Genomic DNA, 12,547 nt, shown 5'->3' on the forward strand with positions numbered 1-12,547 from the left:
TAATCTGCTAGCCTTTCTCTGCTTTCTGATTTATGAGGACTGGGAGAGTGACTGAGAAGGAGTGACATGAAAGTCAAAGACATCTCTTTTTTTCTCCATTTACTGTCATCCTCATCAAAATTGCCTCACAGTAGGGTAATGCAGTGCTTTGTGGTTAAACTAGTGATACATCTACTTCTTCTTAGTACAGTTCACAGGGCTACCACACTGATACCTGGGAACATAAGATGGTGATACTTTCAGCAAGTAATTTTATCTAAGGTCTTCAGTAGCACCACAGCAGTGTTTAATCAACTGCATCACAGACTGCAAAACTAGAAAAGCAGTATTAGTGATGTAAAGAAGAAGTAGATATGATACATGCAGAGGTCTTTTAGAAGGTTTACTTACTGGACTAAAGAGTAAAACACAAGTAAGCTGAATGTCATTTCTTTGTGAATCTAGAATTATTTTTTTCTGACTCATTTTGATTTGGAGATGTTCTCCTTTGCCTGCTCTAATGTGCCTTTATCTCCTTTCCTGCTGATACATAGCATGGATTTGGAGGAAATTCCTCTTATTCTTGCTTGGAGGGATTATCATCAAGTGGTATTTTCAGCTTACATGAAGCCTTTAAAAACAGTACTTTATTCTTTGCTTGAAAGTGTTTTCAAGCTCACTGTACATGGTACTATAAAAGGTGAAGGGCTCCCAACCTACGTCTGCCACTAGTCTGTCCACCTCTGCTTTACTTAAATACATGAGCCATATGTGCATTTTTGGAGCTCACTGGAGTTGTATATAGGACTGGTGAGGAAGAGTTTTAGAACACAGAGCCAATTCCATGATTCAAAGTGCTTCCTTGGGACTGTATACTTCCATGGAAGTGAAACGGCTTCATGTAGTAGGTCACCTTCTATTCTGCCTGGTATATGGGAAGACCACTTGTTTTATTTGGGTTGCAATTCTCTCTAACTGCACTCTGTGGTATTTGTGATTGGTTTTATTTTACATTCAGTCAGAATGTAATAAAAAGCTACCTTAAAAATAAAAAGAAAGAAAAAACAAATGTGTCTGTTTACTGGAGCTTGAGCAGGGGCATATTTAGGAATAAATTAGTGAACTGACCTCTGGGAATAACTGTATTAAATTGATAGAAAGCTTTAACAAAGCAGGACTATTCTCTGTCATCTCTAGTTGTGTATTTCTAGTTCACTCATTGGAAAATGTATAAAGCTGCAAGGTACCTTTAAGCTTTTCTGAAATAAAAGACAGAAAGCATAAAAAATAATGTAAACTATTAGGGTGGTGGGTATGAATCTTTCTGAAAGTAGATTTAAGAAGTTCATAGAATCATGGAATGGCTTGGAGGGAAGAGACCCACCCAATTCCAACTCCCTGCTGTGGGCAGGGCTGCCATCCAACAGCTCAAGCTGCTCACAGCCCCATCCAACCTGACCTTGAACACTTCTGGCGATGGGGCATCCACAGCTTCTCTGGGCAGCATGTGCCAGTGCCTCACCACCCTCTGAGTAAAAAATTTCCTCCTAACTTCTAATCTGAACTTTCCTTCTTTGTTTTTAAAACCAGTCCCCCTTTATCCTATTACTATCTGCCTGTGTAAAAAGTCAGTCTTGCTCCTGTTTATAAGCTCCTTTTAGGTACCGCAGTGAGTTCTCCCTGGAGCTTTCTCTTCTGTAGGCTGAACATGCCCAGCTCCCTCAGCTTTTATTCATAGGAGAGGCACTCCAGTCCTCTGATCATCTTTCTGGCTTTTTCTAGACCTGCTCCAACTGTTCAATGACTTTCATGTCCTGGAAGCCCAAATTATCATCATTATTGTGCACTACTACTTTTTATTTCTAAAACTCCTTTTTTGGTTTCTTTCAGTATGGAAGAGAAGACAGCGATTGGACAGTGCTGGTGTCATGAAGGTGGAAGAGTTCAGACCCTCCAGACAGAATAAACACAAATAATGATAAATGTAGCTGCCCATGCGTAGCCTAGTTTCTGCATCAGTTTGCTCCCTGGGATGATTGTTTCCACAATCCAGTGAATATGAACACAATCATTTTGTTTTCTACTGTAATCTTGTTAGTAGAAACCTGTCTTCTTGGTAGAGGTGCTAAATGTTAGCAATAGAACTTTCCTGACGGTTTTCTTAGTGCCTCCTTGTGTCTTATGTACAGTCTAAAAACTTGTAAAATGCTCTTCAACTGCTCTTCAGTTTGTTTGGTTTATTTTAACTGCCATCGCCAGCAGAGCAAGTTGTATCAAGCAGAGAAATTGCCTGTTAGTTGTCCACAGGGTTCTATTGCCATTATTCTGCCTTTTGCTCTGTGTTCAAAAAACAATTAAGTTTAACCACATGCTCTGTCCTTTTCTAACCTGCTTGTATGAGAATTCCTGAATTTTCGTAGCCTCACAGATTCCTTCATCCATATTCTGTTAGATAATGACTCCACCCTGTAGCCCAGATGCTTAGCATGGATCTAGCATGCAACATCTACTTGTTGGCCTGCTACTTTTACCTCTGTGGAGATAAGCAGAGACTGATAGGGCAGGACATACCTCACTAGCAGTTGAATACATCCTTCAGTACACGATGTCCAGGGCTGAGCCAAACCATACTGACACCAGAATTGCCCTTTGTCTGGCATAGCAGAGATCTGGGAGCTGCTGACATAGTGTCGCCTTCTGGGTGAGCGCGTTGAAAACACAATTAAACAGCTGTGCTTGTAGAAGTTGAACCACTCTTCATTTGGTTGAAGCAAGAGCGACCAAGCCTTTGGATTGAGGATCAATTAAATGGATTTTCCTTCAACATCCAGCCAACATGATTTAGATCAGTAAAAAGTTTTCTTGTTCCCTTCACCACTCACAGGGCCTTTCTGTTTAAGGAACAAGTCATGTTGTCAGCAGAAGTTATCTGGCTCAAGGAGGAAAGGGATTTAATTCAACTTCTGTTTTTCATTTTGATTAAGTATGAAGTTATTCATATTCTGCTGCTATTTGGGCTACATGCTCTATATTACTTCTGCAGTGAGGGAATTAACTTCTGCAAGGGTTCACTAAGAAATGGCCTGCAATATTTATTAGCTTTCTTTTTTTGCACATGGATTTGTCAAATAGCTTTAGGATATCTCTAGCCAAAAAAGATCGCTATATTCTCTATCAATATTCCAAAGTGCTACTTCAGTGTAAAACTGGTGGAACTTCTCTGACACTAACAGAGTTCTATAAGAAGTGAAGGTAAAACGTGCTTTGCAGTTGGGATACACCAATATTAAGGGAAATTCTTAGCACTTTATTTTACTTTTTTTTAAAGAAGATTCAACAGTATTTCTCTTGCTTTATAGATTCTTTGTAATTACTGACATTCGTTAACATAATTTAAAAAAGCAAAACATAATTTCTAATAGACCACCCATGCCTTATTACAGCTGTTGTAGGATCATAATGTATGGCGCTTATGTTTAGGTTTTTTGGTGGGGGTTAAAGACAACCCATACTTAGCCATCAGTTACTTTGCTTCCTCAAATCATGACTTTTGCTGTCTTTCACAGTGACCCAATCTGATTTTTTTTAATGAAGAGCAGTTGGAGGTTCTCTTTGGTAATGTAACTACTGTTAAATTGTTGAAGAGTTTTCTCTTTAGAATACAACTGCAAGCACAAAATTTTGTTTCACAGTAGCAATAGTACTGTGTGTTCACTTTTCTGACCATCTGAATCAGTATAGTGTGCTGGTCTTTGTTCAGTATCTTTAATATGTGCTACAAGCTGCTAGTAGTTTTCCATTTTTCTTTAAGAAGATGTGTGGAAAAATATGTCAAGGTGCAGAGTGGGGTAGGGAGTTTTATCCAATGAGGCAACTGTCGTAACTAAAGAGTGCCTTTAACGAAAGCATGGCATGGAGCTTTCTATTACTGAAGTATACAGTCCAAATCCTTATATTCATCTTGAATTCAGCAGCATAAGGAAAAGTTGTAATAATCTAACTTCAGATGCATGGAAAAGTGGAGTATGATACCTTCACATCACAAAATCTTGGTAGAGTTGATGGGTATCTCGTATCAAAAATCCCCATGAAGGCATGAGTGTACCAAGGTTAATCTATTCACTAGTCAGAATGAGTAAGGACCAGTTTGAAGAATTATTTTACTGTGGTGCAGAACTTGAAAGTTAATGTAAAGCTCTTCTTAAATTGGATGCAAATAATTTAATGTGAGGAAACAAAATAGTTTCACTTATTTGGTTTGCACTGCTGCCTGTACTGACCAGGGAGACATCTCTCCTTTTGTTGCACTTATTGAACTGATGGAGACTTCAGAATTATAAAGTTGAACCTGTAATGACCCACAGAAATGCACAGGCTTTTCTAGCTGCAAGAATTAAAACATAGTGTATGTATAGTCAACTGTTCTTACCATTTGGTTACTTGCTTTATTCTGGCTGTCAACTCAGCATTGTGGTTGTTGCTAAATCCAAGTGGATAGATTCTAGATTTTAAACTTTAAAGCCTAAATAAAGGGAGATGTCAGGTCAGCACCACACAGGAAATTCTTCTTGCATGCTGTCCTATCCTGCGTTCTGCCATTGTTTTTTATCCTGTTAACCAAAGGAAAGAAATAATATGTGTAAATAATTGTGTTTGGTATTGTGTTCTTCCTATTTTTGCCTGTAAGATTTAGGAGGGAACTGTGGTATTCCCTGAGCTAGTAATAGATTGTAAAAGAACATCTGCACATCTGTCTTCCATGTGCCCTATTTGTTTAATTGCAGTGAATTTACATAGAAAGTGAATAGTACATCATAACTAGGCAATTATCCATTCTTACTCAGTTAGTTATGGTTCTGTTAATTGATCATTTAAGATTTAAGATAATCTAACATTAGAATTTGAGATTGTTCAAAGAAGATCAACAAATTCATGTTGTTGTCTGATATTTGCATAATTGGTTACAATTATTTAATGTCTAGCTGGATTGATCAGTTGAGACTCAGCCTTTTCACATTTGTGTTTTACAAACTCTGATCCTTTAAAATGATAATGATGAACTCTAATTTTCATCTTTCTTTCCCCCTTCAGTGTTTTGATTATTATTTTCATTATTGAGAGTGTCCTTAATTTTCATTTTGATGAATATGATTTATGCTTGGGAAGGAAGTCCTTCAAATGAGAAAACATTTCATAAAATTGGCATTTCATACAGGCCATTCTGATGCCAAGAGTTACGGTATCAGCAATTGGTGTTACTTAACTAGAGCACTAATAAAGGTCCTTGCTTAGAATAGATAATCTGTTCAGCCCATAGTGGTGCAAAGCAAACGTGACTTTTCTGGGACATAGAAAGGAAATCTGACAAGACAAAAGCCAAGACAGTGAGAGATCTCTCTACCCAGCTACTTTACACCTGTCCAACTATCTCAATCCAAAAAGCAGTTATCCTCCATTGCGCTTTCTTAGATAAACTCTTGTCTGGGTTGTACCTAATTCAGTAGGGAGATATAAATTGATCATTCCTGTATACTGTATACTTACTTTTCCACAGGTACTATGGCTGTGCCAGACTTTTCTCTTTGCACAGGAATCACCCTACTAATAGTTGTAACGTCCCAGTGGCAGGCTTGTATACTGAGAGGTGGGCAGGCATAAATGTTGGCTGAGTACACCCTGAATCAACCATTCTTTTCTGTCTTTTTCTCTTTTCCACATAGATTTGCAAACCCTTTTCCCCTTACTATCGTGGTGTCACATAATTTCATGGTTATAAGGACTAATTGTGCATTAGTTTTATTTTTAGCAGTGGTGACAATTTACTTAAAAAAAAAAAAAGTGTTCATCTTACAGGTGTGATCAGGGATCAGAATTGCGCTTTACAATCTGAACATGTAATGACTGAACAGACTGACACTGACTTTGTGACCCTGAACAAAGAAGTTCTAATTTCTTTGTAAGTGCAGAGTAGTAGTAATACCAATCATATTGCTTTTAACTCTAATCCAAAGTTATTTATTACAGAACAAATAAGTTTCCCAGAAAGCTTTCTAAGCAGCAGAGAATGATGCCAAGTACAGTACAGTACTTCTAATGTAGAATCATTAAACTGCAACTGTTCTGAAGGGACACCTTGTCACGTAGCATTGAGACAGACTTCTTTAATTATCTCGGCTACAAATTTTGTGAATTGCATTCTTTAGCAATTAGGAGATATCAAGCCTCTGTTTTACTGTGTTTTATCGCTACATTCAAAATTTGTAAAAATAATTTATAAGTCTTGAATCATTGTTGAGCTGAGTCACTTCTTAATAAATACGTCAATAGTTGTAGTCATAATAGCAAAATAGATTACCAATATTGCATTGGTGGAAAACCATGTTGCTGCTGTCATTCTGCTTATGCCTTGCTTTCAGCCTAATAGTTATTTGGAACTATTTTCTCTTAACCATGCAAAATCTGAGTGCTGTCTATGGCAAAATTGGCAAATATGTCTAACTTCATTAACAAAACTTCTGCATTACTTTGAGCTTGACCAGTCAAGTACATTAGGACCTAGCAGGTGTGCAACAATACTGAATTAGAGTAGTCAAGCCTTAGACATATAACAAAATTATGGCATTAGTAGCTGAGATGGAAATAAATATCTTTGACCACAGTAGCAAGGTTTACCATACCCAACATTTCTAAAAATAGTGGTGTTCAAAGTTATTAGTAGAAATAGTATAGCTAAATCTTTGTGCCTGTCTTTGGACACGAACTTACACCATTTTTGCTTATCACAAAACTTAATTTATTGTGTCTTATTTCTAGCACAATTCCTAATTCTCATGCCATGCTTTAAAAAAAGAAAAAAGAAAGCGTTTCACGTGAACAGGAGGATGTTAAGGAGAATTTAAGACCTTTTGTAAAGAATTTTGAAACTCTTTAAAATATCTTCCGGATAAAGTTAAGGTAGGAGAAGACGACTTTATAGAAATAAGTATACACCATAGTGTACCGAATGATTTTCCAGTGCTTTGGAGTCCCTCACATTATGTTTCATCCTCTTTTCCAGGGTCTGTTTTGTTATTGACCAAAGAGATGCGCAGGGAGAAGTAGATAAAATAAGCTTAGTGCTTTTTTTCTCCCAAGCAGGAGTCGGGAAAGTTTCTAAGAGCTGGTTCTCTTGATATTGCTAACTCTTTAGGACTCGATTTTCTCATGCTTGTAGCAGACATTTTAGGTGTGAGATGGAAGAGCTCAGAAGTTATCTCAGGCAGTACTGACATGAGGAAGCAGATCTGTTTCCACTTTATGATCACAGTGATCAAGATACGAATGGTAAGAATTTCGCATCTTTTTAATAAAAAATTGCTTTTCATTTTAGGGCTGTGACACAGTGTCACTGAACTATTATCTTACAGTATTATATCTCAAGAAATTACAAGAAGAATGCAAGTGTTCCTTTTATTATGTGATCACCTTCCTTTATGCCAAATCTCTTCTTCGTTACGATTTGGTCTCTGCTATAACTGTGGTCTTTTCAGGTGAAATACCAGATTTGTGTTTTTTTTTTCTCTCTACTATCCAGTTTTGGTGCCTGCTGGATTATTTTGATAAGTGTAAAGTACTGGCAGCAAATACCAGAGCAAAAAGTGAAATGGAAGTCTTCTGCCTCCAGAGTAGATGTGCTAGGAATTAGTAAAATTATCTATCTCCTTACTTCAGTCAAAATGGAAGTTCAGAAGAATATAATTACCATTCCACTGAGTCCAAAACAGAGACTACCCAGGTATACCAAATGCCTAGCAGCATGGTAGATTTCTGTTCATGAATGCTCCTATTCAGTTGCTTAAATGCTTACATCTGTGCCTATATTTTCATAATTTTACCCCTCGTAGCATAGCTGAAACCTGCAACACACTTCTATATGCCATGAAACCATAAAATAATAGATTAAAACAAACAAGTATTGCTCCAGACCATATAAAACCGAGACACTGTTTTCTACATGTCAGTGGCCTATTTTGTTCCTGTAATTTCTGTTTATCTTCTAATGGCCTAATAGCTGACAGGACCTACGAGTAGAAGACCATTATTTCTGTCCCATACATGAGGATGTTGACAAAGAACGAACCTATTCCTTCTGTCTCCTGGAAAATGGCTTTTATGCTAGCTGGTGTCTACAGTAAAGAGTGACAGAATGTCAGATGTTCTTTGCCATGATGGAGACTTGAAGCTATTTTAAACTATTTCTATCAGGCCAGTACATTTGGAAAGATAAAAGTCCCAGTCTACCTGACCTTCAAGGCATTTAGAAGGATGCAGTAGTAGTTCTTGGAATGTAGCATGTAAGCAGTGGGAAATTAGCAACATAAGGGTGAGAAGTAAACACCTCTGAAGGGTCTCTGTTGTTTTAAATGTTAAAGTTAACAGGGTATTTTACAAGGATCTGAGCATATAAAAGCAGTAAAGGGCAGATGTGTGAGAAAATACTGGATAAACTAAAGGAAACTCTACCTCATTCTTCTCTAAAGGTTTTGTAGAAGCACAATTAAACACTCCTAACGGCATTGTTACATACAGACCATCTGGCATGAAAGAAACACTTTATATTTGTATGTCTATAAATCCTGTAATAACTGTATTTTGCTGGCAGTAGAAACAGTCTATACTATTTGCAGTTTTCCTCATCAAATCTGTAATTATGCAATGTTTCTGTCTTCAATAAAGGAATTTAATGGGCACCTGTTTGTAGCGTGTTATGAAATCATCATTGTTGAGTACAGCTAACTAAGCATAATTATCTGGTAGATAGGAGCGGTTGCGGAATGCATCTCTTGAAGGCTGGATTGAAAGAAAAAAGGATTACTGAATGAAGTTTGGCCTTTAAGAACAGCTGAGCAAGATGCAAGTGGTGAGAGATAAGCTAAGTCTATGGTCAAAATGCAAAGCCTGTGTTCTGGCTTCTGGCTTCCACTGAAGTCCTTGGGTATGGCACTTAGAGGAAAGAGTGAAGCCATAATAATGGCAGGCATCCACATAACCCTGCCAAGCCTTGAGGTATAGACGGTTGTGTCACTAGAGTAAAATGTTGGCCAAATCGAGTGGCAAAATTACCTACCCACCAGCCATGTTGTCATGAAACAGCTTATAACGTGTCAGGACTATGTAGCAGTGATTGAATACAGCCCCCATTCTAAGGGTTTTGGGGCGTTGAACACGAGTGAGGGAAGAAAGCCAGAAAACAAGTTAATACTTGGAGCACTTACTTCACAAGGCAGTTTTGATAGTCATTACTCTAAAGCATGTCAACCAGTGGGAAGCCCTTTGAAGGTGGAAAGCACTGAAAAGTGTGTCATTAAAATCTTGACATTTGCCATGTGTAGTAGCTATATTTACGAAAATACTTGACGTATTCCCCTCTTTTCAATGCAAGGAATACTGTGATTAAAGGTAGTACTGATCTATGCTGTGGTAAAATACACATCAGGGTAAATTTTCCATCTGGCTAGTTCTGTGTTTTCAGAGAAGGCTGGCATGGATACAGGACACTTTGAAGAAGCTGTAGACAGGTAAGTACTAAGAGTTGTTAATTACTGCTGGGAGAATGAGCCTAACATGTCAGAATCAAACTTTATTCCCGTATTTTGACCTCTCCACTTCCATCCTAAGGGACCCTTTTGTAACTGTAAACTTGAGCTTCACTAAAATTTCAAAATTCACTTTTACCGGGCAGTAATAATTTGAGAACTGATCCTGAAAGGGGCTGAGTGGGCTTCAGGCACAGACAGATCCACGTTTTTAGGTAAAACTTTTTTCCCTTTTGAAAAGTCCAAGTAATTGACAATTGTTTTATTTAATAAAACACTTATTGCAGTACCATCACCAGTGCTGCACTCACCCAGACTGAGAGTATTGATTCCGAGGACGCTGACCTGCGATAATCTCTTGTAAAGCCAATGTGACTAAAAGAGGTTTTAAAGTATTACAGGGGAAGGATGAAGCAAAAACTGCATTCTGTATGTACAGAACAGGACGAAGAATTCAGGTTAGAGATTCCAGCAAGGGCAGACCATGTAATAAACAGGCTAATTTAAAGGGTATATCAATGAAAACCTGTACAAGCTGGTCTAGGGTGCCTGCTTTGTCAGAGGGGTTGGACTAGATGATCTCTAGAGGTCCCTTCCAGCCCCTACAATTCTGTGATAAATTTTAAATTTCAAGGTTGTGTTTTTTCCTTCCTTTTGCTCCATTTTTTAATATCCTACCATTAAAATGCTATTCCTGATGGAGCTGCTGAAGAATTACTCTGTTGCCACAAAGAGCAACATGTTCTGTAGTAGCATCTTTGGTATACTGGGTGCTTCTCCAGAGAGGAATTAATAAAAGACAAAAATGTGGAAAGTGTCACACCCTCTGGTTGCAGTGCTAGGTAAGAAAATGTTTCTCCTGAATTCTACACATTTCTACACGGAACATTAAATTTAAGATACTAAGTTCTCAGCAATGCCAATGCAAGGCTATACAAGACAAAACCGTTTGTCGTAACTCATGAGTGTTGTCACTCAAAGATACTGTGATTTGCAAATAACATCAGACAGCCTCTGTTTTGTGATTTTTTTTTTCATCCTGCTCTTGCAACAACTCTTTTCAAAGCTTAATTTCTTGAGTAATTTATACTATTAGTAACTTAGAGGAAATGACTCTACTTTGGTGGCAGTGTAGGCCATCATTTTTGATAGAGTGAGGTAAAGGGAATCCTATACAAGTAAAATATGTAACTAAACTCAGTGTTCATGTGATAAATACCTGACTTTAAAGGATAAGCAGAAAAGCAAATGTTTTAAATCGATCAGTTCTAACTGCTGTGTTAAATACATCCAGCTTTAATTTTAGATACTTTACATAACAAAGAGATTTGATAATGACATATCTTAAATAATCTTCTGATTGAGTGAGAAATCAATCACATGTCCAAAGCACATGTGCATACTTGTGGTTTACAAAACGAGTGACTAGAAGAAGAAACTGTTCAAGTTGACACTGATGTGATACGTGGCAATACTGACAAAGTAGGGATTTTTTATGTCCTTAGCAGGAAGGTCAGTCATCCTCAGTACACAGCACAGTGAGGATGTACAAAGTAAGTAACGTGCTGGGAGGATGTCATCAGCAAAAACACTGTCACTCATACAACAACTAGGGCTGTTCTGACTCTCACTTTTTACAGGGAGGAAATGAATCTGATGTACTGCACCTGAGAAGAAAACCAAGACTGACTGACTTGCCTTTCAGTGAATTTTACGTAGCCCATCACTGGGCAAAGCCAGTGGAAACAGTACCATTCTATTCAACTGGTACTGGCTCAGACCCTGACTTGAGGTGACTTTCATGCTTTGAGCTGCTAATATGAATGGCTCTTCCTATTTCTTGCTGCTCAATCCCTGGTTTTCCCTCTGTGGTAGTATTGCTGCTGAAACAGTTGCAGTCTGACCACAGAAAGGGAGGCATGTGCCCAGAACCCACCTATGGGAAGAGCAAGACTGCCCTTTAGCCTTGGCAGAGTTTCTAAGGGGCCAAAGCCTATTAAAAAGCCATACCCATATGAAATATTAGGACTTGATTATCTTCCAGGTGCAAGCTACTTTTATTATGGCTCTTAAACTTTTATGCACCAGACCTTGCTTAAGTCATTGCTGAATTCTGTGTTCGCTTTTTTTGTCTCGTTAGCTCATGCAAGCCTTATTCCTGAGCAAGGACTGTAATATTTGCTTTACTGTGAGGTCCCAGGTTGGAAACGAAATGAAATTCTGAAGATGTTAGGTCTTCATCATAAAGGTATGGATGAAAACTAATTAGAACAAACAGTGAAAAACACTTCAGCCTTTTTGGTAAATCTGAATGCCTGAAAATGTGAAATAAGAAAAAAGCTACAGCTCAGACTGCTGACCCAGTCTGTTTGCTCTTGTGATGGAGCTCTGAGCACCCTATTTCTCAGATCCAACCAGCTAGGACTCACATTGCTCCCAAGTGCTTATAAACATCATTACCTTCCTCCACAGCAGGGTAAGTTGTTTCTAATATACCACGCAAATAATGGAAAACCTGAGTGCTTTATCAGCTGCTGCTATTGGTGTCTGAAAATGCCTTCCCACAGACATCAGCCACTAAGCATCACTTGAGGCAGAAGATCCCTTTGGTATTCTCTCTGTTACATCTGAAATATTTTATGGCTCTTGAGGAAAAACTGTTGTGCTTGAACTTGAGCTTGACTTGGGGTTATAGATCCTTCCTAATCCCTGCTGCCAGTCATTTTTACAGAGCTTTCTGCCCCTGAAGGTGTAGGGTCAGTGACACAGTCGAAGAGAAGCCTTATCTGTAATGACCTTGTTGTACTAAAATATTTACTTAGTTATCAGGTGGCAGCGGTCCTCTATTATAGAGGCTTGCAAAGTCATTATGAGTATTGGGTAGGTGAGACGAGAGTTGGTTATCTATGATAAATTGCCTTGCTGAGAGAAATTACATTTTCTCTCGCTCTGTTTCAGTATCTTAATCTACCAGTAGTGATAGTGTTGGGCTG

At 38.2% G+C, this 12,547-nt stretch overlaps 1 protein-coding gene across 1 annotated transcript in view; it reads left to right on the forward strand.

Moving 5' to 3' along the window:
* Positions 1 to 8,708, forward strand: part of BCAT1 (branched chain amino acid transaminase 1) — a 63,603-nt gene extending 54,895 nt beyond the window's left edge. The window contains exon 11 of the mRNA XM_003202509.4: positions 1,870 to 8,708. Within this exon, the coding sequence (XP_003202557.1) occupies positions 1,870 to 1,911 (42 nt within the window). The 3' untranslated portion in view covers positions 1,912 to 8,708. The remainder of the gene's footprint in view (positions 1 to 1,869) is intronic.
* Positions 8,709 to 12,547: the final 3,839 nt, after the last annotated feature.

Source organism: Meleagris gallopavo, chromosome 1, assembly GCF_905368555.1.
Source record: "Meleagris gallopavo chromosome 1, MGAL_WU_HG_1.1, whole genome shotgun sequence".
NCBI classification, from domain to species: domain Eukaryota; kingdom Metazoa; phylum Chordata; class Aves; order Galliformes; family Phasianidae; genus Meleagris; species Meleagris gallopavo.